General features: G+C 46.8%; 1 protein-coding gene across 2 annotated transcripts; it reads left to right on the forward strand.

Annotated features, from left to right (window-relative positions):
* ABCA5 (ATP binding cassette subfamily A member 5) lies at positions 1 to 25,915 on the forward strand. 2 transcript variants are annotated; one of them, XM_042832934.1, is made up of 39 exons: positions 1 to 82; positions 1,690 to 1,803; positions 2,547 to 2,751; positions 3,604 to 3,765; positions 3,986 to 4,083; positions 4,907 to 5,136; positions 5,975 to 6,116; positions 6,304 to 6,492; positions 6,800 to 6,947; positions 7,232 to 7,400; positions 8,757 to 8,815; positions 9,229 to 9,339; positions 9,527 to 9,702; positions 9,934 to 10,053; positions 10,303 to 10,441; positions 10,713 to 10,803; positions 10,975 to 11,114; positions 12,748 to 12,867; positions 13,707 to 13,908; positions 14,144 to 14,313; positions 15,019 to 15,152; positions 16,223 to 16,360; positions 16,574 to 16,687; positions 16,977 to 17,147; positions 17,658 to 17,771; positions 17,898 to 18,035; positions 18,150 to 18,224; positions 18,859 to 18,950; positions 19,295 to 19,415; positions 19,503 to 19,620; positions 19,748 to 19,839; positions 19,989 to 20,164; positions 20,653 to 20,728; positions 20,810 to 20,904; positions 21,182 to 21,301; positions 21,434 to 21,583; positions 22,050 to 22,129; positions 22,394 to 22,449; positions 22,973 to 25,915. In XM_042832934.1, the coding sequence occupies exons 2-39, from the start codon at positions 1,699 to 1,701 to the stop codon at positions 23,078 to 23,080; spliced, it is 4,944 nt and encodes a 1,647-aa protein (XP_042688868.1). In that variant the 5' UTR covers positions 1 to 82; positions 1,690 to 1,698; the 3' UTR covers positions 23,081 to 25,915. The 2 variants fall into 2 exon arrangements, with proteins under 2 accessions (XP_042688868.1, XP_042688869.1); XM_042832935.1 differs by having other exon boundaries at positions 1 to 27.
* The last annotated feature ends 26 nt before the right edge of the window (positions 25,916 to 25,941 follow it).

Raw genomic sequence — 25,941 nt, forward strand, 5'->3', positions numbered from 1 at the left:
ACCGAACCGGGCTGCTCAGTACCGCAGGTGGGGAACGGCTGTGATAGCACCGGGGGAGCGGCCTCGACGTGCGGAGGGGAAGGTAGAGCGGGATGGGGAGGGAAGGATGGAGGATAAGAAGGGAAAAAAAAGGAAAAGAAAAAAGGAAGGGGGGGGGGGGGAAAAAAGGGAAGGAAGAGGAGGAGTTTTCTTGCACCTGTGTCTGTCGCCACTGTGTAGCAAATGGTGTTCGTTTATTGCGGTGCGGTCGGTGTTTGCTCCGCGGAGGGGTTGGGGGGGATGCGGTGTGAGCCGTGTGAGCGGACATCAGCACTGCCAGTGTTTGGGCTGCGGGAACCCTTCCTGAGCTGCACTGCTGGTTATTTTCGCCCTCTAAGGAGCGCTAGCGCTTCCTACGTGCAATTAATTAGAAAAGCAGTGATGACCCTGGGATTGTTTTGGCTGAGGTGCCCCCAAGGAGCCGTGTTCCAACCGCTTCTGTCAGCGCAGCGCCTGGGGATGTTTGAGGGCTGAGCCTTTTCCTTCTGTGCTCCAATGGAGATGCCTGTGCTTCTCCGTGCCCTGGGGGCTGTTCCTCCCCCCGGCTCTGCTCTCCCGCTCCATAGCGCTGTGCAGCAACGCCGTCTCATCTGGGGATGGCAGATTGCAATGCCAAGAAATAAATGACCGTTCTTCTCCCTCCAGCCCAAACGGTGTCAATGGAAGTATGGAAGAATTCCAGCAAAGATGTGAAGTTACTGGGTGTTTTTGTTTTTGTTTTTTTGTTTTTTTTTTTTTGTTTTTTTTTTGTTTTGTTTTTTGTTTTTTGTTTTTTTTTATGAGTGGATAAAATGTAATTAAAGGAGCAGTAAATGGCCTTAGCAATTGATTCTGATCAAATCAGCTTGCCATTTAAGTGAGAGTGAGGGCTGGGTTTGCTGCTTTGATGCAGTGGTTGTCAGCGGGGACCTCAGCAAAGCTTCTGCAAACACTCAGCAGCCAGGGCTGTGCAATGCTCTCCCAGCACTGCATGCTCCAGTAGAGCCATGCACGAGCACTGGTGCTCTTTTGGAGTGTTTCAAGCAAAGCTGATAGCACCAGTGCTGACATCCGAGCAACCTCCTGTGTTTCTTCAGTTAGATGAGGACAGTGCTCCAAAAATAGGTTGCCATATTAAAATACAGCGGAGGGGGGAAGCTGAAAGCATGTGTTGTCTGAGAGATAGCGGAGAAAGCGGGGCTGCTGCAGAGCTGCTCCCTGGGTGCAGGCATCAGAGGCCCAGGGCTGCTTGCATAGGGGTGTGGATAAATTCTTAAGGTCTTTCCTGATGGAAAGGTGAGTTGTGCTGGTGCTGCTTATGGGTGATGCAGCGCTCAGCCCAGGTGCTTCTGCCAGCCCTGAGCTCCCATCCTGGGCATGGGAATGGTGTTCTGAGATGCTGTTGGTTTTAATTGACGTGCAAGAATGTGAATGTAAGCCTAGTTTGGCTTGTGAGTTTGCCTGGGGTGCAGAATTGCTTCCTAGATTTCTCCTTGTTAACAAGTAGTAGCAATTTCCTGATGCAACAGGCACCCAGCACACACATTGGAGGGCATTTTTAGAGATACCAAGCAATGCAGCTGCCTGGCTTTTGCATTTCAAATTACTTTCTCATTTTGTATTCATTTAGTTCAGTTTTGTGGGGTTTGTTGCTTTTTTTTCCCCTTTAAGGCTTGAAAAATGGCACCAAATGCTCCGAGAGAAGCGGGGGTGTGGAGGCAAACCAAAGCACTCCTGTTCAAGAACTGCTTGGTGAAATGCAGGACCAAGAAGAGCAGCGTCCAGGTGAGTAGAGCAGAGCTTCTGCACATCGGTGTGGGGGGCAGTGCTCCGTTTTACAGCAGTACTTCTGAAGCCTCAGGGTCTGCTCTGAGTTCTGGTTTGAAAAACGCTTTTTCCGAAGGCATTTCAGAATCCTTAGGCTGGAAATTCATCTTCAGAACATATGCATTATCCAGGAAATATTCTTGAATGAACATGGCAACCTTAGTGCATTTTCCAGAACATATGCACCCTTCCTAGCTATCACAGCTGGCCACTGCAGCAGGACTACACCTCTCCAAAAGGTTTTTCTGTTGTAAATGTTCAGTTCTATGCATAGGTGATGTGTGCAATGAGTTTTGAGGTGAAGAAGATCAGTGCAATGCTTGGCTAATTGCTCAGTGGTTCATGGTTTGCTTTGTTTCTTTCCATCTAGCATAAGCTTGCAGATATTTGAAGCATGCATAATTACTCCTTTGTACCTTAAATTGGCTCCTCAAGTTACCAATGCATGCCATTAAAATCCTGCTTTGGTGCCAGGGAAGGATTTGGCATTGAGATTGTTGTATCAAGAACATTCCGGGAACTTTGCTGTGAAGTAGTTACATTCACAGTCCATTGTCTGAGCTCTGGGAGTGAGGGAGGATGGGTTGATGGCTGGACTTGGACATCTTGGTGATCTTTTCCCACCTCAGTGATTCTGTGAACCCGTTGTAAACTCTTGTGTCTCTTCGAAGTTGTCATTTTTCCTCTGTTTCTTCCCACAGGAGGTTCTTTTCCCTCTCTTCTTCTTGTTCTGGCTGATCCTGATGAGCATGATGCACCCACATCGGTGGTACGACGAGGTCCCCAACTCCAACCTGGGCGTGCTGGACCCCTCAGTGCTGGTGAACTTGGTGGTGGGGTACACACCACCCACCAGGATGGCCAGGGAGATCATGAGGAAGGTGGCTTACGATAACTTCGAAGACGGTACTCTGAGCTGAGCAGTTGGCTTTTCTGAGCTTATTTCCTGCTGTGGCTTCTGCTTAGCGAGGCAGCTCGCTCTTATTGCTAATGATAAGGAAAAAAAAAACCCATCTCAGATAAAGAACAGAATGCGAGGGTGGTTTTTGCTTGACTAGAACGTGTTCTGGCACTGCCTCCTGAATGTGCTTATTGTGCTGCTGTGGCAGCAGCAAGTGGTTTGTAGCTACAGAAAAGGTTTTCAGAGGGTCCAAAGAGCCCCTGAACCACTGCAGGGCAAACTGCAGCTGCCCATGGCATCCCTGTGCATGTTCACAATGTGCTGCTGCTCTGCAGACTGTTCACATTGAGTTTTCCATCCCAGGGCTTCTATCCAAACAGCATTTCTTTTTTAGTGATGATTGCAATTAACACTCTCACCTTTTCTTTTGACAAGCATACGGAAATATTTTTAAGTGCTTTGCCCAGCGGGCACATCTAAGCAGAAACCAATATATCCCAAACCATTCTGATGTATTTTTGCTTTGGTACCCTTGATTGTCTTCCTGGTGGTGTTCATACTTCAAAGGTACCACTGAGAGCAGCACAGCCCCATGCCTTTATTTTCATTACATGTATCCTCATCTACTTTCTGCCTTTATGTTTCCCTTTGATTTGCTCACCTCAGTACCAAGCGACAGTTCTGCAGCTTCAGGAAAATGCTGCCTTTACTAGGACAAAAATATAGCTCTATATATATCCCAAAGCAAATAAATCATTAATGATTAGCATGGCTTTTCTTTAAAATAAGCAGCATCGCACCCTTTTCCTTCCTGCAACCCCAGCATGTAAATCAACACAATAATTTCCTCCATCCAGCGGGCCTCATCACAGAGGAGTATTTAAGTGAAGAGGACCTGGAAAAGGCCAGTGCTTCCAAATCCTCCAACTTCGTGGGTGTTGTGTTCAAGGATGCCATGTCCTACCAGCTGAGATTTCCTGACATGGTGGCTATGGCTTCTGTTTATACAGAGTCAAGAGGTAAATGTTGCATGCCTGATGTGGGGGATAAACTGGAAAATTAGGCCTTTTCTCGTCTTTTGGCCTGATGTTGTGTGTGTATGCGTATAAATGTGTGTATATTTATTTATCTTTGGAAGTTGTTTTCACCTCTTATGAGGCATGGCCTCATCTGTATGTTGGTGCTGTGGCTGCTCTATGTCCACCTTCTTGCTTTTCACACTGCCTTGCTGTTCTGCAGCCAGCTGCTCCAGCTTGCGAATGAGCTGCGAGTCCATCACATACTGGACCTCAGGATTTGCAGCTCTTCAAGCGTGCATCGATGCAGCCATTATACAGGTCAGTCCAAAGAAATAATGCAATACCACCACTGGGGTTCAGGCCATTGAACCACTGAATGTTTGGGGTTGGAGAGGTCCTTAAAGCCCAGCCAGTTCCAACCTCTGCCATGGGCTGGTTGCCATCCTGCATCATAAGACTCATTAAGGTAGGAAAAGACCTCCAAGATCCCCAAGTTCAACCCACCCCCACTGTGCCCATAACCACGTCCCTCAGTGCCACATCCCCATGGTTCTGGAGCATCTCCAGGGATGGTGAACCCCACTCCCTGGGCAGTTGTCCCAGTGCATCACTTTTGGAGAAGAAATTGTTCCTAATATCCAACCTGAACCTCCCCTGGCTCAACTTAAGGCCATTACCCCTCATGCTATCAAAGCTGCCCTGGGTCCCGTTCATGGCCATGGGCATCTCTAGGGATAGGGCACCCACAGCTCTGAGCAGCAGTCCCAGGCTCTTACCACCCTCTGAGTAGAGGACTTCCTTCTCACATCTAACCTAAATCTCCCATCTCTTATTCTTATACCGTTCCCCATCATCCAATCTGCCTGTGCAGATCCATGAGCTCCTGAGAGTTGCTGCATTGTTGTCTTCTAACCTGTACAATGCCACACCAAAAAAACTAGTTTGACTCCAGTGAGCTGCCACACTGTTTAGTTGTCACATCTGACTCAGAAACATTCTTGTCCAGCTGAATAATGCAGACAATTCCCCCTTGCATCCAAACGAGCCCAGTGCACACCAGCATTACACAGAGCTGCCTTGTCCTTGGAGCAGGGCTGGGACGTGAGGCACGGTGTGAGCCCTGCTCTTCCTTCCCTGGCAGCTGAAGACCAACCAGTCCGTGTGGGAGCAGCTCGAGCTGACGAGGGCCACGGCGATGGCAGAGGCAGCCGTGATGGAGATCGACAATTTTCCTCGTGCCATCATTTTGATTTACCTCGTCATTGCTTTCTCGCCCTTCGGGTATTATTTGGCCATTCATATTGTGGCAGAAAAGGAGAGGAAACTGAAGGAATTCTTAAAAATACTGGGGCTTCATGATACTGCCTTTTGGTACGTATTTGCTATGGCCCTGGCATGTAATTAAACCAATTTAACTCCATAGGAGGGAGCAGCCCAAACAAGAGATTTTAATGTGCTTTCTTATTGGAATGGAAGTTGTCCCATGTAGCGTAAGGCAGTTGGTTTTGGTATTTTTTTTTTTCCAAATCAAAGGATGTGCTAATTCAAACACATTGATAATTGCAGCTGAGCTTTGCCTTCAGCTTCTTTGTTTTTCCTGCTGGTTTTTGCTGTGTTTTCTGCCCCAGACCACTCTCTGACATCAGTCCCTCCTATGGTGCCCATTGCAGGTCTCCAGCAACATGTGTTACGTTTCTGCTTTGGGAAACTGTGGGATGCAATGGGGATGGTCCATTAATGTAGTGTCTGAAAAAGCACTGAGAGATCTCAGAGAAGTATTCTTTACCACCGGTGCACAAACCACAGATGTTGGCTGAGGTCAGAGCTGCTTTTGTGATGGAGAGGGTTTTATTATCCACCCAGCTACTGGAATGACCAGCGTGTTAAATTTTAAATAGAATTTCTTTAATTATTGAAACCTACTGCTCAGTTTCCCGCTGCTGGTTAAACAAGGAAATCAATTATGCAAGTTCAAAAATAAAGACAAAAATCATGAATCACCCAACTGTCCATCTTTGGGGCACAGTGGATGTGCTACAATGCTCAGAGCAGCTCCAGGGATGCTCGCAAGGGCTCTTGTTTTGCCACAAGCCTGTCTGTGGTGGTGCAGCAGCCTGGAATGTGAAGGAATATAGGTTTGGCTCTTTCTGCATGTTTTGGTCTGGGGGTTCATTCAGTCTTTCAGCTTTTCTCCCATTTTTGCCCATAGGCTTTCCTGGGTGCTGCTGTACACCAGCCTGATCTTCGTCATGTCCATCCTGATGGCTGTGATCGCCACGGCCTCCTCTCTCTTTCCCCAGAGCAGTGCCTTTGTGATATTCCTCCTTTTCTTCCTGTATGGCATCTCCTCCGTAAGTACTCTGGGTCCTGCTGAGTTTGGCAGTCCCACCTGCAGGTGTGTTCCTTCCCACCTCATCCTGTTCTCTCTGCTAAAGCACGTCCTTAGGACAGAGCAGTGTCTTTCCAATTTAGATTTTTCTGTGCCTGCTATTCCTTTGTTTGTGTCTCTATTTGTTTTTATTTATTATCCATCCTTAGGTATTCTTTGCCCTGATGCTGACGCCTCTCTTTAAGAAGTCAAAGCACGTGGGTATCGTTGAGTTCCTGGCCACGCTGGCTTTTGGGTTTGTGGGGCTGAACATCGTCCTGCTGGAAGACTTCCCCAAATCCTTTGTGTGGCTCTTCAGCCCTTTGTGCCAATGCAGCTTCCTGATCGGCATCGCGCAGGTAGGGATCCTGCTGCCGGGAGCCATAGAGATCATTTTAAATCACTTAATTATTTTATTTTTTAATTAAACTATTGGTGGGGAAAAGTGCCTATCTACTTCATAACTCCCCGTGGTGCTTTTTAATACCAAATTAAAATATAATGTCAAAATGAAAAGCATGGTGAACATATAACACAGTGCAGCACCGTGCAGCTTTACCCCTTGTGTTTGTTGCTGTGTTGGTTGCTCTTTAATTTTGTTCTGCTGCGTGCCTTGCCATGCTGGTGCACTGCAGGTGTGCAGCACCTGTCTGTGTTTGTTGGCAGGTGATGCATTTAGAAGATTATGAAGACGGAGCAACGTTTTCAAATCTAAATCATGGTCCTTACCCACTTTTTATCTCCTTAATTCTACTGGTGCTGGACAGCATATTTTACTTGCTGGCAGCTGTCTACCTCGATCAGGTTATCCCAGGTACATGCATGAGGGAAGCTGGGCTGTGCTGAGGGGTGTGAATTGCTGCAGTCTGATAGAACCAGGTGATGCTCTCTTGAAGCTGGGAGGATTGGGGGTCTTTTGGTGATGGAAACAATGACTTAAATGTGAATCAGGTGTGCATGGCCTGCAGAATCCCTTCTCAATTAGGACATGGGCTGACTCCCAGAGTTCCAGCAGGGCAATTCTTAGCTTTTATAGCCACAACCCATAGGCTGAGGTGTATTTAATGGTACCGTTTTCTTTTTCCCTTTATTACCCAGGGGAGTTTGGACTGCGCCGCTCGTCGTTTTTCTTTATGAAGCCCTCATTTTGGTCAAAGCGCAGGAAAAATTACGAGGAATTGTATGAGAGCAGCATCAATGGCAACCTGAGCTGCAGCGAGATGGTTGAGCCCGTGCCCTCCGAGTTCCAGGGGAAGGAAGCCATCAGGTACAGTGTTTACCCGGGTCACCTGAGCCCTCAACATTTCATGTAAAATGTGACAGTTCTTCCCGTTTCTTGAATCCTCTGATTCAAATGGCATATGGTATGCATTGCAGTGACTTTCTGTGCTCAGTGAAGCCCCACTGTCAGCTAGGTGGCAGCTGTCCGAGGGCAAATCACTGGGCTTAAAGAGAGGGTTTGTTAGTGTGCTGTGCTCCTTCAGCTCCCAACCCGGCTGGTTTTCTGTCCCACAGGAGCATTGCAGATGCTGAAATGCCCTTTCTGCTGGGAGGGGTTGTTTTCTGGTAACTCTTGGGCTGAGTTCTAGGTTTGTGCAAGTGCTCTTTGCAGGCCAGAGGGGAGCTTTGTGGTTGTGTCCAGCTGTCCTATGCAGGGGGTTAAACAAAACTGGAAAACAGAGGTGTGTGCTCTCATTGTTCGCTCTGTTTCATCATTGCCCGCTGTCTTGCACATGGATGTCGTGTGATTTTAGTAGCATCTGCAGAATCTTTCCCCTAGTCCTTGTTTTCAGCATTGTTTCATCCACGTGACCCCATGTGAGCTGAGGTCTCTCTTTGCTCCCCTTGGTTGTCTGTGCTGTCTGCATCTCTTTGGGTGTCTGCCATAAGGTGGAGGGATCCGCTTCTAATCAGAACATTCCCAAAGGTCATTTTTTACCTTTCTCATCTTTGCTGGACTCTTCCCATCATGTTCCTTTGCCAGCTCTCATTTTCCCATTGTCTTGTCATCTTTGCACTTTGTTGTTTTTCACAACATTTCTCCCCTCATTCTATATGTCTGTTATTTCCTCCCTAGCCTCTTTGTCTAGGTGCCCATTTCTCACATCTTGCTTTTAGGTAAACTGAGGGGTTTTCTTGGTGTTTTGCTGTATTTTTTCTCTGTTTGAAAAGCAGTGGGACTGGAAGGAGTATTTTCACCTTTCTTGGCAAGAAAAATGCTCCTTTTTGGCTCATCTTGTTGGAGAGCCATCAGAAATCTTGTCTTTGGAGCCTGTTGTACTAATACTTCTTTTCCACAAGCGTCTGTTGGACCTGCTGTCAGTTTGTGAAGTTGCTGCACAGTGCCCTTCTCTGGCCTCTGGTGCCTTGTTTTGCCATATGAAAGAGACACAGATGGAAATAATTTGATCTTCCTTCATAGGAAATGCATAAGATGACAAGAAAAGCTTTCCGATGGCAGGGTGGAGAAGTTCAGGGATGAGATGTCCCATCCCTTGCCTTGCCTCTGTGGCTCTTAGGCCTGTTTTGTGCCACTTCAGCATGGCTGTTACGCACTGTTGTTCATTCACAATGACATGCAAAGATCTTAAACCAGCTTACACAATGCCGTGTCTTCTTTCAGAATCAGCTGTGTTCAGAAAACATTCAGGAAAAAAGGGGAAACTGTGGAGGCTCTCAGAAGTAAGAACCCTTTAGCTGTTAAGCTGCTTACCAGGTGCAGAAGAGAAATAGCTGCATTGCTGAGTGCTTTTTGTCTTTCAGTTTGGGCTTTTTGGTTTCTTTCAGTGGGGTGGGACTTGGAGCATGATTGCTGGATGTGCTGTACGTGTCCTCTGTCATTGCTCGGTTGTTAATATGGCTCACCAAGGCCAACGTGGTGACCCCTCTGCCCTTGTGAGGGTTACAGCCACCCTTGCCCCATCTCCCCATCCTCTCACCTTGTTTCCCTGTGGCACAAAGCCGTAATGAAGCCGGGAGGTTCCTTCCAGCAGAGCATAAATGCATACCCCATATGGCAGTACTTGAATTCACCTGGCTCCAGGTGCCGTGAGCGCATCACCAACCTGTGCTCTCCATGTCCTCCTCCTGACTAGACCTGTCCTTCGACATCTACGAGGGGCAGATCACAGCTCTGCTGGGGCACAGCGGCACTGGGAAGACGACACTGATGAACATCCTCTGTGGGCTGTGTCCCCCGACAGACGGTGAGCTGGGAGCTTTGCTTCTAGAACCGTTCACCCCCAATTATTTCCGTGAATAATATCTGTAACATCTCAAAGTCCTGTCCTTGCCCCTATTGGATTTCCCATGCCTGCTTTCTGACTGGCTGTTAAAAAAACAAACAAACAAACAGCAAACGTGTTACCTTGGACTGCTGTGGGCTTTTTGTAGGGTTTGTCTCTGTCTATGGACACAGAGTCTCCGAAATCGACGAGATGCTCGAAGTGCGGCGCATCGCAGGCGTGTGCCCACAGTCTGACATCCACTTCGATATATTGACGGTGGAGGAGAATCTCTCTCTCTTTGCTGCCATTAAAGGAATACCTCAGAATGACTTGATACAGGAGGTAGGTTGCTCGTACCCCAGTATCATGTTATATCACAGAACCACAATCTTGGAAGAGAGTGCTTGGTACCATTTAGTCCAGTGTTGACCAATTCATTTTTTTCCTAGCAACCTAAAGCACGCATAAAACATTTAAATCCTAGCATCAATTTGAGTGCTAAACATTATGAACTAGCTCTAAAAAGCCTGTTTCTTGTTTTTTAAACAATAAGTCTGTTCCCTGTGTGTGAAGGTGCAGAAGGTGTTGCTGGATTTGGATATGCAGCCCATCCGAGATAACCAAGCCAAGAAGCTCAGCGGGGGACAGAAGCGGCGGCTGTCGGTTGCCATTGCTGTTCTTGGGAACCCAAAGGTGAGGGTTTCCAGGGGTTCAGCCTTCGTGCATGAGGATGTCAAACCATTGGGTGGGGGCAGAAGCTGTGCGTTTTGGTGTCTTTGTGAAATGCAGAGCTGGGAAGTGCTGCGATATTTCCCGTGTGCTTTGAACAGCTGATTAGCAGCTGCAGACCAAAGAGCCCATCCATACCTGTTGCTGAGGCAGGATTTTCTGAGCCCAGCACCTTGGACGTGGCTTTGCAAACACTTCTCCTTGCGCACAAAGGTTTTGCTGCTGGATGAACCGACAGCAGGCATGGATCCGTGCTCACGGCACATTGTCTGGAACCTCCTGAAGAACAGAAAGGCGAACTGTGTGACGGTCTTCAGCACTCACTTCATGGACGAGGCAGACATCCTTGCTGGTTAGTTGGGTTTTGGGGCCACTTAGCGGTCTTCTGGTTCAGAGGGCCTTCTTCATTCTTCTGCATTTATTATTATTGTTGATAATTTGCTCAGGGAAGTGGTGGAATCGCCATCTCTGGAGGTTTTCAAGAAAAAAAGGGATGTGGCATTGAAGGACATGATTGGGGGGTGGTAGGGATGTATTGGGATGGGACTTAGTGATCTTAGTGGTCTTTTCCGACCTTAATGATCCTGTGATTATTATTATCATTCTTATTTATTGATTTCTAGATCGTAAAGCTGTGATTTCTCAAGGGATGCTGAAATGCCTTGGTTCTTCTCTCTTTCTGAAAAGCAAATGGGGAATTGGCTACCGCTTGAGGTACTTCTGTGTGTTGTCTGCTGCGTGGTGTCACCTATCAATAAGATACCCCAAAACAGCCTTTTATCATCTTCATTCTGAATGCTTGGTGTTCCTCAGGCTGCTATTCCTGATACAGGCATCAGGAGGAAGGCTAGCTTTTAAAAGCCAGTTTCTTGTGCATTTCTGTAGCATGCATATTGATGCCTACTGCAACACGGAAGCCACAACCTCACTGATCAGGCAGCACATCCCCACAGCCAGCCTGATCCAGGAGAACACCCAGCAGCTCGTCTACACGCTGCCACTCCGGGACATGGACAAGTTTGCAGGTACTGTGTTGGATGGGGTGGCTGTAGAAGAGAAATCCAGCAGGGATGGGTGTAGCTTGCATTACTTATCAAATTGCTGTTTCTGCATTTGTTTTTTTTTTTTGACTGAAGGTCAGGCAGTGAGGTTTTTCATAGAATCACAAAATGGCTGGGATGGAAGGGACCTTAAAGCCCATCCAATTCTACCCCTGCTCGGGGTAGCGATGCCCCCACCAGCTCAGGCTGCCCAGAACCCCATCCATGACCGTGGGCACCTCCAAGGATGGGACGCACACAGCTCTCACATCTAACCTAAATCTCCCCTCTTTTAGTGTAAGACCATCCCCCCTTGTCCTATCACTGTCTACCTGTGTAAAGCGATGGTCTCCATCTCGTTTATAAGCTCCCTCTCAATACTTAATTGCTTTAGTTCTCGTATGTTTCCCAGCAAGTGAGGGCCCTCTTTCGTTCTTTAAGGGGCTGTGGTACGTTAGGAGGTATCAAGAGCAAATTCTGGGGAGCTGCTTGCAGCAGAAATATGAGACTCCATTGTCACAGAGCTCTGTGTCCAGGAGAAGCATTCTGTTGCTGCAGGACATTGCAGTGAAGCCAAAAAGTCCCACAACGATCCTCTTGTTGTGAGCTGCAAGGAGCATCCTGTCCTCACACTGACATTTGCTGCTGAGGGAGAGAACAGGAAACAAATGCGTTGGTTTCACTAGATGGCAGCAATTAACTGATTTTAATTGCACACAGTGTTCCTTGTCCATCTCCCAACAGGAGATGGAAGAAACGAGGTGTCCTTCTCATGCTATGAAATGCCAAGGGGGGATCAATACTGATGAGAATGCAGCTCATATTTCAAAAATGCTCTTTTCCCATTGCACTTAACTAGTTAATAATTGATTACCTTTAGCAGTCACTGTGTGTGCTTTTGAAAAACAGGCACCTTTGTGCACGACTGAACTGATTCCTCCAAAGTGGTTGAGGTCAGGCTTTGCAGCTGGGGAGGCCTGCTGAGAACTGGGGAGTGTCTAGGAGCTCTTCCCATCTCATGTGTTGGCTCCAGAACTTCTTGTTTTGTCAAGTGCTTCATTTCGTAGCACTGGCAGGAGCCTGATGATGGTTTGTACCCTGAGGAGCTAATAGGCACACTCTCTCTGAATGTGATTTTGGTCTCGAAGCTATGCACATCACCCAGGATCTCCTGCCCTATTAGGCTGGCTTCACACACCTGGGTGATCTTTATTTATTTTTGATTTGTTTCTCTATTTATTTGTTTGTTTGTGCAGTTGCCCAGTGGTTCTATTTGTAAATTCTCTCCCTTCCTGATTGGGATGAGCTGTCCTGCAGGTCCCAGGATAAGAATCCAGAACCCTTCCAACTCAAGCCATTCTAAGCCAGCACTGAGCTTTGGATGCTGAGGTGCTTCCCTTGGGTCACACGCTCTGTTTTCCATACCTGACCCTGTAGTTATGCCAAAATCAGCCTGTCCCACTGTGGTTCTCATGCCACAACCATTTCCTTTGAGGCGAAGCAGCCACATTTACACAGGGTGCCTTAGGTATGTAGAGCATCCTGGCTTGCTGGAGGACCTGTCAGGAGCACGAGGCCATTGGCACAAGGCAAGCAGTGTGCTCCCTCCTGCCTCCAGGCTTGTTCTCCGACCTTGACACCCATTCCCACCTGGGCGTGATTTCTTACGGCGTTTCCATGACGACGCTGGAGGATGTCTACCTGAAGCTGGAAGTTGAGGCAGAGATTGACCAAGCAGGTGGGACAGCCCATGGCACATTCCTAATTTTGCTTGTATTCAATGTGCTCTGAGTTAGTGGAGCTGTGTCCATGCCCCATGGCTGCTTGCAGGAGGTTTGCTGCAGAGGCAGGAGTTAAAAATCCCCCCTCAGATGGCTGTGTCCAGCAGCACAGGGCTGCTTGGGTCTCACATTGTCCCAAGTGTATGAAATATGCAACGAGAGAAACACAGAAAAGCAGTGAGCTGGGTGCAGGGAGGTTCTGGGAGGATTTGGGTGTGAGTGTTCTGCCTGCTTCATCTCTTCTGTGATGAATTTTTCATCCGCTGTACTTACATCTAACTTCCCTGTTTTATAATGGAGCTTTTTAGGTCTACTTTTTTTGTTGTTGGTTTTTTTTTTTTTTTAAAGTGCTTTATTTTACAGAATGGAACTTTGGGAAAATTGTGAAGGCACAACATAAAATCTATCTCCAGCCTTCTGCATGGGTGTGAGGAAGTTCAACAGCTGGGTGTGCTGAATAATGCAAGTGCACACCTAGGCTGATGGAATGAAACCAGGGCAAGTCTGCATCATCTGAGTGTTTCTAGGTTGCTCGTTTTGTTCTTCCTAGGATGGAAATTTGCATCAGCTGCTTTCAGTGCCTGATTTATGTGCAGTTCAGAGTTTTGGGGTATATTGGTGTCACTGGGGTTCAGAGCTTTAAGGTGTGAAGTGTCTTGGTGCTACCCTGAGCCTGGGGTGGGAGCAGACGGTTTCTCAGTAGTGATGGCAAAGAATCAATGGCCCATGAGCTTCCTCCTCAAGCCATGCAGCTCTGTCCATCCTCCTTGTACCACGTCCCTCTCTTCCATCACAGATTACAGTGTGTTCAGCTCCCAGCAGGCGCAGGAGGAGGCAGACGTGAGCTCGCAGGATGACATGGAGCAGAGCCTGCTGATGCTGCCAGAGGCCAGGTCAGCCCCACAGAGCAACGCAGCCCTGTGGAAGCAGCAGGTTTCCACCATAGCCAGGCTTCACTTCCTCAGCCTCAAGCGTGAGAACAAATGTGTCAGAGTGATGTGAGTATCAGGGCCTTGTGGTTTGTACACAGAATCCCCCAAACCAGTTTGAATCATGCTGGAGAAATGGCAGGATGCAATTTGTTTGTGTTCAGATATGCCTGTATAAAATGTGAGGCTGTCCAGTGCCGTTGAGTAGCTGCATGTTGGGGTGATGTTGCTTTAACTGACATGCACGTATCCTTGGCACGCATTTGCTGAGCTTTAATAAGACCAGACCTTTTCTTTCTTTCAGGCTGTTGCTTTTTCTGATTTTTCTCGTCGTTCAAATTCTGTTTTTTCTCACACACCACTACATCAAACATTCGCTCGCTCCGCTCAGGCTCTCCCCAGAGCTGTACCTGCTGAGGCCCGGGGAGGAGCACCACAAGTACAGGAGCCGGCTGCTGCTGCAGAACTCCACAGGTGGGGAGGCAGAGGAAGAATTCAAGATGGGGAGGAGGGTGCTGGGGGCAAACACCAAGTTAATATGAATTCAAATGAGGAGTTTCCATGGCCAGATGTGGTAGAGGGAGAATCCTGAGGATTGGCTTTGGAGATCCTCCTCTCACCCCTGGTAGTACTGTGCTCACTGTGTCTAAGGTGACCCGTGTGAAGGAGTTGGGCAGGAGGACATCTGGATGCATTAAAGCCCTGCTACAAAGCACTTTGTAAAATTACTTTCTGTTTCAAGTTAAAATGTTTAACAGTGGGTAGCAGCAGTGTGGGCAGTAGAAATAAACACATCTTTGAGAATTTGGGGGCTCTGCACTCAATACAGTTCTTCAGTCCTCCAGATATGATACCAGAGTGCCACCAATTTCCATCTGGTAGCTCATTCTCTGAAGCACTGAGTATCCTGGTGATGCCCCTCAGCACACTGCTTCCTGCTGTCACCTTCAGTTGGTGCAACTGAATGGAATAATAAAGCCAAAGTGTCTTTTGAGTTCCTGGGAGGGCTGCTGAGCAGGAAGCACAAATAAAACCATTTGTGGTGCTCAGAACAGCAGAGACCACTTTTGGGTCATCATGTGTAATGAAAGGGTTGTCGCTCGTCATGTGGTTGTGAAAAAGCAGCACTAATTCTGTGTAGAAGGCTGCAGTCTGATGATGTTTTCCCATCTCTTACAGACTCGGATATCGATGACGTTGTCCGCTCTCTTGACAGCATGAACGTGCTGCTGGAGATGTTCAATGGCAGCGATTACATTTCAGCTGCGCCTCACAGTGCAGGATTGAACGTGTACGACCTCCAATCCCAACAGGTGAGATGGACAGACAGACAGACAGACGGTCCTGCTCTGCCCAGCTCTGGCTTCCTGGCTCTGTACCTGATGGGGTGGATGCTGATCGCTCACTGGTGGTGATGGGGTTGAAATTTCATCTCTGCTCTTTTGAGTATCCGGGGACAGCTCTGTGTATTGGAGCTGTGGGTTGTTGTCATCAAGGAGGTCAAATTTAAAGCAAAAAAAAAAAAAAAAAATAGTCTCAAGTGTTGAATTATGTAATCAAATAATGTCATACAATAGCACTTATGCAAGAGGACTGCAGAAAGGACTTGTGTTAACAGAATGGAAATACGATCAGAATAAATGTTCTTTCATAATAATAATTATGGTAGATTAATAAAACTTCTATTCGCCCTTTTCCCTCGCAAACACACGGAAAGCCAAGAGAAATATTTTACTTCACGATAGACTTGGCGTATGGGTTTATTTTTCACTTGCACTGGCTGAATTACAGTCTGACAGAGTTATAATTCCATGGCATTCTCCTGTGTAAAGAAAGATGAGCATCTTGGGCTGTGCGTGTTCATTTCAGCACGGTCACTAAAGGAGATGAGGACAATTTTAACACTGGGGTTGTACTTCATCTCCAGCAAAGGAAATGCTTTGCAACGTGCCAGCTCTGTCTCACGTTCCCTTCTTAATTCCTTGCAACTGTTAATAGCGCTGTCACTGCAGGCTTTAGCTAACATAAATTGTTCCTTGTCTGTTTTTCAGATGCATTAGCAAGAAGTTATGAATGCAGATCCTTATGTGTTTTGCTTTTCAGTCTGTAATTGGCTGGGACATCATTTGTCACGGTGTAACAGTTGCATGAAATGTTTTGGGAATTTATTCCAAATAATTTGTTCTCCGTGAGCATGACTGTTTTACTGAATTAGTTTGTGATCTAACCACCCTGGGCAGCGCGCAGCTTCCTGCAAAGCATCCTCTGTCACACAGAGATTCTTATTGCTGTTCAGGTTTAATTAACCCCACAGGAGAGCTCTCTCAGGGTGTTGTTACCCTTCGTGCAGAATAATGAATATAACAAATGCTTCTCTTTCCAGAACTACGTTTTTACAATCGTCTTCAACAGTACCATGGTGCACTCTGTGCCAGTTTTGATGAACATCATTAGCAACCTCCTCCTACGTGCTCTGAACGTCACCGAGAGCATCCAGGTCTGGAGCCACCCCTTTGTCCAGGTGAGCCAACCCAAATCCCTTCGTCCAAGCGTGCATCAGCTGCAACAGAGCTGGTCCTAAAGCAGTGTTAGAATAATGCAGACCATACCTTTTAGTGTTTGCAGTCATGTTCCAATCATAAGTGTATATGCTTTTGGGGGGCTTTGTCTTTTTTATTTTCACTTTCTGCCTCCGAAACATTCAAGTACTGAAGAAATCCCCTTTGTGTTTCAGGATCTTCCAGACACTGTTTTCAAACTAGAGATCTATTTCGAAGCTGTGCTGTTGGGAATCATTGTGACTGGCATGCCACCCTACTTTGCCATGGAGAATGCAGAAAACCGTAGGGTAAACTCTGTATGAAGGTCACAAGATCTTCACAGCCTTGGGGTTTCTTGGGAAAATCTTGGGAAGTGTTTTAGATGGTGCCTTGCAAGGCACAAGGAGCAGCGCAGCTCCGGTGCTGGTGGCATTGGGTAGAGCAGGTTTCAAAAAGTCCTTTGGCTCTCCGTAGGAATGGAATGATAAATGGGCAACACGCTCTGATCTCATATCCAAGTGATGCTTCTTAGTGAAAATTGGGATCCCACTCATGCGCCAGAAGTGAACGTTGTGGGTTTTCCTTTCCCCATCACAGCTCAGGGCGTACACACAGCTGCAGATAGCAGGGCTCTACCCGTCGGCATACTGGGCAGGCCAGGCTCTTGTGGACCTCCCACTGTTCTTCTCCATCCTCGTCCTGATGCTGGGCAGCCTCTTCGCCTTCCACTACGGCATTTATTTCTACGCTGGCAAGTTCATGGCTGTGGTGAGTGTCGTGGGGCAGAGCACATATGGGTGTGCTGTTAGTGTCCACAGAAAATCCATGATCAAGGCTCATGGTGCAGAGGCATCAATGTGCCTGCTTCAGAACCACTTCTATCTCTGGAAAAAGAATTTAGTTTCAGGATATTTGAGGGGTATGGGGTTTCATTCAGACCCAGAACAAAGCAGAGCTTTAAAGTACAGAGCCTCCCAAGGCAATGCAGCATCACTGTTTGCTCTATCTGATCACTGCACCGCTGTCAGCGGCACCCAGCTGCCAACAAGGTTGCAGTGACTTTGAACACAGAGCAGCTCTGCAATGAACTGCAGCGTGTGATGAAGTGGAGAGAGCTCCAAGTCTTCGTGTTGTTTGCATTCAGAATGGGTTTGTCTGATATCTCAGCTGTAGCAGAGAGGAATTGTGTTCTCCCAGTTTCCTTCCCAGAATCTGTTTCTCTTCACTAATGGGGTTTGGGATGGGGGCGTTGTGCTGACGTATCTCTTCTCTTTGTAGCTTTTCTGCCTCGTTGGCTATGTTCCATCGGTCGTGCTGTTCACCTATGTGGTCTCCTTCACATTTAAGAAAGTCCAAAACACAAAAGAGTTTTGGTCATTTATATACTCAGTGGTGAGTAACTCGGCTTTGGTAAAGTGGGAATTTAAAAGAAGTAAATAAATGAGGCAGCATATCCCTTGAGACTTGGAATTGAATGAAAATGCCTTTTTTTTCCCCCCTGTTTTTCTTCTTGTACAGACAGCTTTGCTGTGTATGGTTGTCACTGAAGTGGCCTTTTTCCTGGACTTTGACACGGTGACCACTGCCCTGCATTGTGCCTTCTGCACCTTCGTTCCCATCTATCCCCTCATTGGCTGTCTGATCTGTTTCATTAAGGTAAGGCCACGGAGAATTTGTAAATGGCTGAGCTGAGAGCAAAGTGCAGTGTGGGATGTGCAGTTTCTGGTGGGTAATTTCTTATTTAAGCATGTTTTTTTTTATCATTATCAGGTCTCATGGACAGGCAAACAGAAGAGAGGGGAATACTATGACCCGTGGGATAGGCTCCTGGTAGCAGTTATAGCTGTAAGTATGATTGTTTGCCCTGTTTCCTATAGAGAATTGCAGACTCCCACTGAGATGCCCCTTCTTTTTGGGCTTTTGTACAAATAAAACTTAGATCTAATGCTGAGTACCATTGGAGCCTGCTGCTATGCGACCTGCTGCAGCTGGAACTGTATCAGTAAAATGTGCTATGCCTACCAGCTCAACACATCCTCCTTCAGTAGTGTTACTAGCAGTGCTGTTATTAATCCTGATTATTGTGGGGAGTCTGTACAAATGGAGCTCCAGAGCAGGGGAGAAAATAAGCAGTTCCTCCTAGAAACCAGGTAGTTGCCATGAAATCAAAGCAGCCTTTTCTATCCAGGAAAGGAGGGATGTAATGATGTGGACATGGTGTTAATGGGTCAACAGTTGGACACGGTCAACTCATTGACTTAGTGGTTGGACTTGGTGACAACAGAGGTCTTTTCCAACCTTAATGGTTCCACGGTTCTATTTCATCATCTCAGAACCATCAGCATTTCTGTGGTGGTGAAGAGTTGTCCTTCATCACGCTGCTGGGGGCCACCTGGAGGGTCACTAATAAGGTCACCTGTGGGATCTCCACCCTTGAAGGATTAGCAGTGCTCTGATGGGCTGGACATGTGTGTTTCAGCCCTATTTACAGTGCATCGTGTGGCTCTTCCTGCTGCGGTGCTTCGAGTTGAAGAGTGGAGGGAGGACCATCAGAGAGGACCCATTCTTCAGGTGGGTTTCTGAGTTGAGTTGCCTTTTAAGAAGGAGTAATCCAAAGAAGCAGTTCTTAAAAACAGCAGTGGTTGTTGTTATAGCTATAGGGAATATAGCAGGAGATGAAATAGCTGAGTTATATCCCATCCCAAATTTGTTATCGTAACATCATTTGTCTGAAACCCAGTTGGTAAAGTGCAGAAATATGTTTATTTTATTTCGTTTCAAGTTGTCTTCGTGCAAAATCAGGAATCTTAACAGCAATCTGTATAAAAATAAGGAGTTGTTGAACACAGAAATTTTCACCCAAGTGCAGAATTTTTCACCTGAATTCTGGCATCCCGGTGTTTTCTTCCCCTTAGGAAATGCTCTAAAAAAGCAAAGTCCTGGAAGCTGCCAGATGCTCCATGCAATGAAGACGAGGATGTGCGGGCAGAGAGGCTGCGAGTGAAGGAAGCATTGAGCAACCCCAACAGCGAGGAGGTAACACCATGTCCTGACAAGGACAGCCCGAATGCCAGACCCATCATTTTACTTACAGACCTCGTGGGCTCTTCTGTCTGTCCTCAGGTGCCAGCAATCCTGGTCAGCAGCCTGCACAAAGAGTACGACGAGAGGAGGGAGTTCCTTCTGGGGAGGAGGATAAAGAAAGTGGCCACGAAACACGTCTCACTCTGCGTCAGGAAAGGTTTGAGTTGAACAGTTGAGGTTTTGGGTGGAGTTGTTGTCTTTTTCTTTTTTTTTTTTTTATATATATATATTTTAATCAATTGATCTGACCTCACAGGCAACGTTTTGTTTTGTTCCATCTTTAGGAGAAATCCTGGGGTTATTGGGACCTAATGGAGCTGGGAAAAGCACGCTGATTAATATGCTTGTTGGAGAAGTGGAGCCAACCAGTGGGCAGGTAGAGCTTTTCTGCAGACATTAACAGAAAATGAATCCATTTTGCATTTGTTTTATTAGTACTGGTCTTCTTGGATGTTAACATGTTAACGCACACAAAAAACAGTTCAAAAGCTTACAACATTGTCAATTTCTATGTTTCTTGTGCAGGTCCTGATGGGAGGTTGCTCTCCTGGAGGGAACAGCGAAGATGGCTCCATTCAATTTGTGGGGTACTGTCCTCAAACCAACCCACTCTGGCCAGATATCACCCTGCAGGAGCACTTTGAAATTTATGGTGCTATCAAAGGAATGAATCAGGCTGATGTTAAGCAAGCGATAAAATGGTGAGTGGTTTATTATAGACACCTTGGAGGTTATAGCTGGTGAATGGGTTTTTTTTTTCCCACTTTCTCTAACGCGTTTATTTTTTTTCCACTCAAGTTTATGATGGGATCACTTTAGCCAATTCAGCAAGTGTTAGTTTGTGGCTCAGGAGATGAAGATTCAGCCATGCAAAATTCAATTGGTATTTGTGTTGTTGGGTTTGTTGTTTTCTTTTTAATTTCTGAAGTCCTGGGGTCATCCTTGGCAGGGGCTGCAAGACAGCAAGCTCAGAGCCATGTCTGGTTCTTGCCTCAGAGTCCCCACAGACATGGAAGTGCCCAGCTCCCATGCTGCTCATTGCTTCGCTTTTTTTTTTTTTTTTTCTTGTACAAATATGCATAACTGAGTTCTTTATGTGGATCTGTGGAGGTATGGTGTGATGGGGGAAGAGCTGACCCATCGTACACCACCTTCTGTGGGATTCTCATCTCCTCTTCTCCTTCCACAGCATCTCAAGTGCCCTGGATTTTAAGGACCACTTGCAGAAGACGACGAAGAAGTTGGGCGTGGGGCTGAAACGCAAGGTATGGGAGAGCTCCCAGGGCTGCCACGGGGCTGCGGGCAGGGGGTGTTGTGTCCTCACCCCTTCCTTTCCTCCCCCTCAGCTCTGCTTTGCCCTGAGCATGCTGGGCAGCCCTCGTGTCACGCTGCTGGATGAACCCTCCACCGGCATGGACCCCAAGGCCAAGCAGCGCATGTGGTGAGTGCCCAGTGGGAAAGCAACCCTCATACCAGCACCAATGTGTGCTGGGAAAGGGAGCCTGCATTGCTGCCAAGTGCTGGCAGGTGCCTTTAACCACAACAGTGGAAGGACTGCAGAAACCAGCAGGAAGCAAACACGGAATGCATTTCTCTCTTACAGCAGCTCTGTTTGCTGATTCCCTTGTAGCATCTTTCCAACATCTCACACAGAGCTCCGAAGATGGTTTTGCTGCTCCTTCAAGTCACGTCCTGCTTTACCCTTTGCTGTTTTGCAGGAAGGCGATCCGAGCAGCCTTCAAAAACAAGGAGAGGGCTGCCATCCTGACCACACACTACATGGAGGAGGCAGATGCCGTGTGCGACCGTGTGGCCATCCTGGTGGCTGGGCAGCTCAGGTATTGCTCTACAGGGTGGGCTGCTGGGGGCTGAAGGATTCATCCCTTGGGAAATGCAGGTGGACAGCTTTCTGTTCTATTTTTCTTCTATCTGAACTTGAGTATGTCGTGATGCGTCTCTGCGATTGGCAGGTGTATAGGCACCGTTCAACACCTGAAGAGTAAATTCGGCAGAGGGTACTTCTTGGAAATGAAATTGAAGGACACAGCAGATGTACAGCAGGTGGAGTATCTGCAGAGGCAGATCCTGCACATCTTCCCGAACGCAAACCGTCAGGAAAGGTAATGCTGAACAGATAGGCAAAGCACTCACATTCGTGCAAGCCTTTGATTTCACAACAGCTCCTTGCTATCGTGTAAGGAACGCCGTAGTACAAATGTTTGCAAAAAAATACTCACACTTTAAGATACTCACACTTAGCTTTCAAAACAAAGCAAGCATTTTGCAAGTCAGGAAAGCCGTGGTGCTGTGCTGCTGGCTGGTGCTGGCACAGCAGATGCACACCCACATTTCTGCATAACCTGACAGCTTCCTTCTCTGGAAATGGTAAATTCTGAGTCACTGAGTCCCTGCCCTTAGCTGGAAGCTCATGGTGGGAGGGTGGAACACCCCTGTTGTCCTGTGTGGTGATGGCCCAACAAAAGGTGTGTGGAGTAGCCTTCAGAAAATGAATTTAAATCCATTCCCTTGGATATTCGTATTTTTGCTTTGTTTCACCTGAAGCTGATTTTGCTTTGTTTCTTTCAGCTTTGCTTCTATCTTGGCATATAAAATCCCTAGAGAAGACGTACAGTCACTTTCACATTGTTTTTCCAAGTTGGAAGAAGGTAACTGAGCACTCACCACATCGTGCCTGAATACCTTTCTGTCTCCCACAGCTGTTCATGTGTCTTCATTCACTGTGGGAAAAGCACTTACACATTTCCATTTAAAATCCATTGAATGTATTTTTTCTTTCTCTGCTATTGATGTTCCCATCTCTGTTTCTTGTGAAGCCAGAAGTAAGTGTGTAAAGCTTTAAAACACTTTAGATCCAATTTCCTTAGATAGCAAAGTGTTCCTAAGTGTGTTTTCTTACACTCTTTTAACAGTGAAATACGCCTTTAACATCGAGGAGTACAGCTTTTCTCAGGCAACTCTGGAACAGGTATGTTGGAGATGGTGTTCCATGGATGTGACCATGCTGTGCTGTGGCCCTGCTGGTTGTCTAGTTGTTTTTTTTTCTGGGGCTGGAAAAAAGCACCAAATATTAAAGTTTCCCACTTGAATCTGCAGCAGTTCTGTGTTTGTACAGACTGTCTTGTGGCTGGGTTTGTTCAGGCATAGAATCATGGAATCATATGGGTTGGCAGTTAGACTTTATCATCTAAGTGGTCTTTTCCAACATGAATGATTTTATGATTCTTTGATCCTGTGATAGAATGGGAGGTAATGGCCTTAAGTTGCACCAGGGGGAGGTTCAGGTTGGATACTAGGAACAATTTCTTCTCCAAAAGAGTGGTGATGCAGTTGCACAGCTGCGCAGGGAGCGGGGGAATCGCCGTCCCTGGAGATGCATCTGAACCGTGGGGATGTTGCACTGAGGGACGTGGTCAGTGGGGTGGGCTTGGGGGATCTTGGAGGTCTTTTCCAACCTTAATGATTCTATAATTCCACGATTCTAATTTGAGGTCTTTGTGGAGCTGGCCAAGGAGCAGGAGGAGGAGGAGGGCAGCTTTGGCACACTGAACAGCACGCTGTGGTGGGACCGGACACAGGAGGACCGAGTGGTGTTCTGAACAGTGATCCCAACACCGCTGTGCTGGGGCAGCTGCGTGGGAACTTCAGTGCTGGGACAGAGCAGGAAGAGAATGGCGTTCAGGAACGCTGGTCGTTGATACCTGAGGTGTGCTGCAACTGCAGAGCAGGCGGTGAGGATCCCTCTGTATCCTGGCTGCTGGGAAATCCCTGCTCTGCCGGTTGGTTCCCAGCTTGCACGGAGGGAGGAGATGCTGCTGGGATGGACGCTGGTCCCCTGGGGCTGGTGATTTAGCACGGCAGGTCAGGATGGCCTTGTGGAATCCTGCATCAGGGCAGCACCATCCCCAGAACATTCTTTCCTGCTGCACCATGCTCCTGCTGTTGATCCAGCCCTGCCCCTGCTTGGAAGGCACAAATGCCTGGAAGAAGAGAGCATAAATCACTTCACTGTAGTCATATTCACTGCAAACGGGTTCTTGAAGTGCACTGCAGGCTCAGCTTACTGTGCAACCAACCTGGAGCTGCTTGTTTTCAGATAGGACACAGCAATCATCAACTCTTGTGTTCTTTCCTACTGCAAACTGGCAGATGTAATGGCTGCGTGCTGCCAGTCCTGGCAACACCAGTGTGTGTAATGCATGCGTGCAGGGCTCAATAAGTCTGCAGAAGTGGATCCTTTTTCCCCCAGCTTGGTATAAGTACAAAGGCATAGCTGTGTAGTGACGGGATTTGCAGAAATGCATCTCTTATCTTTGTTCAAAGCAGTCTAATTCCTTTTTTTTGGGGGTGTGATGACATGTATCCTGCCAGCTGTTCCTGGAGATATGTTCCTTCTTGGCAGTAGATAAGCAGATGCAGCACTGTTCCCTCATCTGTGTTTGTTGTGGTCATAGTGGGTAACACAGCAGTGTGCTCAGCATGCTGTGCTTCCTCCTGGTGCAGCAGCTTTGCAGTCACCCTAATAAACCCAAAAAATAAGATCCCAATTCACGTCTTCACAAGTAAGAATAGTGCCTTTATTTTGCATCAAAGCACTACAAACAGAATTCCATTATCCTTTATCCTAAGATGCAACAAATATATGTTTAAAATATATTATTTTCTACACAAAGCTGTCATCACTTTTTTAGTTTTGTAAGTGAAATTGAAGATTAGCAGTTCAGTGTGTTCCGCAATGAGCAAACGTAGTGATGTGTTTTTATCAAAGCATTGCCTTCATAGCTCATATCACTTGTGTATCTTCACTTTAAAGTTAGAAAACACCTTTTGTTTGTCTTGAGAATATTCAGAAATGTAGGGATTCAGGCAGATAGTTGCAATCCCAGCTGTTGTGTGAAATCTGCCACAGTGGTTTATCATCACATAGAGATCTCAGATCTGTATTCCTCTGCCCCAACAGAAACGTTTCTAACCAACAGGGGGAGATGTGAACTCTGTGTGCAACTTTTGCTTCCTCCTTCGTAGCCATAGACTGCAAATAAAAGTGTAGAGTTTGCCTTGTGGTTGGGTCGCTGAAAGTGTTCCCACAGCTGCAGTGCAGATGGGTTCACATTTGTGTCTCACAGCCCTTTGCCGTCCGCGTATGTCCAAGATAAGTGTCCCCAAACCCACATTTCCACCATCCCTTTGTACATGGTGTTTGCCAAGTGTCCTTCACACATCTGTCCTGCAGCCTAGCACACACTTCTTTCATGTAACAAAGGTGCAGATCTGAGCTGTTAGCCTTGATGGCTTTGTTCCTTTTATTCTGTTTCAGTTATAGAGTTGATAGACTGTAAAATAGTTCGATACAATAATACTTCTGTCTGGGTAACATCACCTTATTTTGAATAATTCCATGTTGTCTGACCTCTAATGTAGACCCTACACACAAACTTTGTTAGCATCTAGGTTTCCTCAGCTTGGTGCTCCTCATCTTTACCTTGGTGTAACCTTGGTGGTGGTGGCACCGTGTTTGTGCAGCTCCACCTGCAAGGACTTAGGCTCATTGAGTTAGCATTGGGGTTTCTTCATGGTAGTGTTTTGTTGGTGCAGCTCCATGTGTTGGAATCGGGCTCTTTGAGTTACCCACGTGTTTGGATAGGATCTTCTTTGTGGTGGGGTTGTGTTTCAAGGTGGCATATATTGTCATCCCCAAACATCTCTGGAATTGTGGTGTACTGTTGTCAGAAGTCTTCCAACGTGTCATATGGTGTCTGTAATTGCCAGAACAAGGAAAAATATGCAAAACTAAACCATAGAAGTAGAATTACACTGTAGGCTAGAACTTTACTCCTGCATATGCAAGTCCTTTTGTTGAGCTGTGACCAGTGACATTCCAAATTCCAGCCCTTGTGTCCCTGCCCAGTTGGTGCTATGGGAGGTGGAACAGCTGGGAGGTGACACAGGGCAGGATTCGGGCCATGGGTCTTTAGGCAAATCAGTGGTGCCTCTTTCTCAGACATAATGGTCTTCAGCTTCTTTGCGTTGCGACGTTGCATTGCGATGGGTTGTTGCGATGATAATTAGCTCCAAAATTTAGGAGATGCCTTTACTTCGAGTGTTGTTATAAGAATGTATTTTTATATGGAGGGATTTAATGCGTACCAAAAAAAAAGTCCTTATTAAAACATACCTGTACAGTGAGTGAAGTCTACAACGTAGCCAATATTCAGTGTTCTGGCAGCAGAAAACAGAAGGTAACAGCTCTGCACATGCCATGTCTGTAATGCTCCTGATGTTGGAGTCGGGCATTTGAATCTTTTGTGGTTGATTTCATACTTTTTTTTTTCTCCATTTAACCATTATGATTCTGTTTGTAAAGCTGAGGGTTTCCCTTTTCCAGCAGAAAGTACTACCAAAATAAAGATGGATTGGATTGTTAAGTGCCTGCATTTGTTTGGTGGCAGTGTTGTATTGC

The sequence above is a fragment of the Centrocercus urophasianus genome, unplaced genomic scaffold, assembly GCF_019232065.1.
Source record: "Centrocercus urophasianus isolate 14NV4802_14NV808 unplaced genomic scaffold, USGS_Curo_1.0 seq_40, whole genome shotgun sequence".
In the NCBI taxonomy this organism is placed as follows: domain Eukaryota; kingdom Metazoa; phylum Chordata; class Aves; order Galliformes; family Phasianidae; genus Centrocercus; species Centrocercus urophasianus.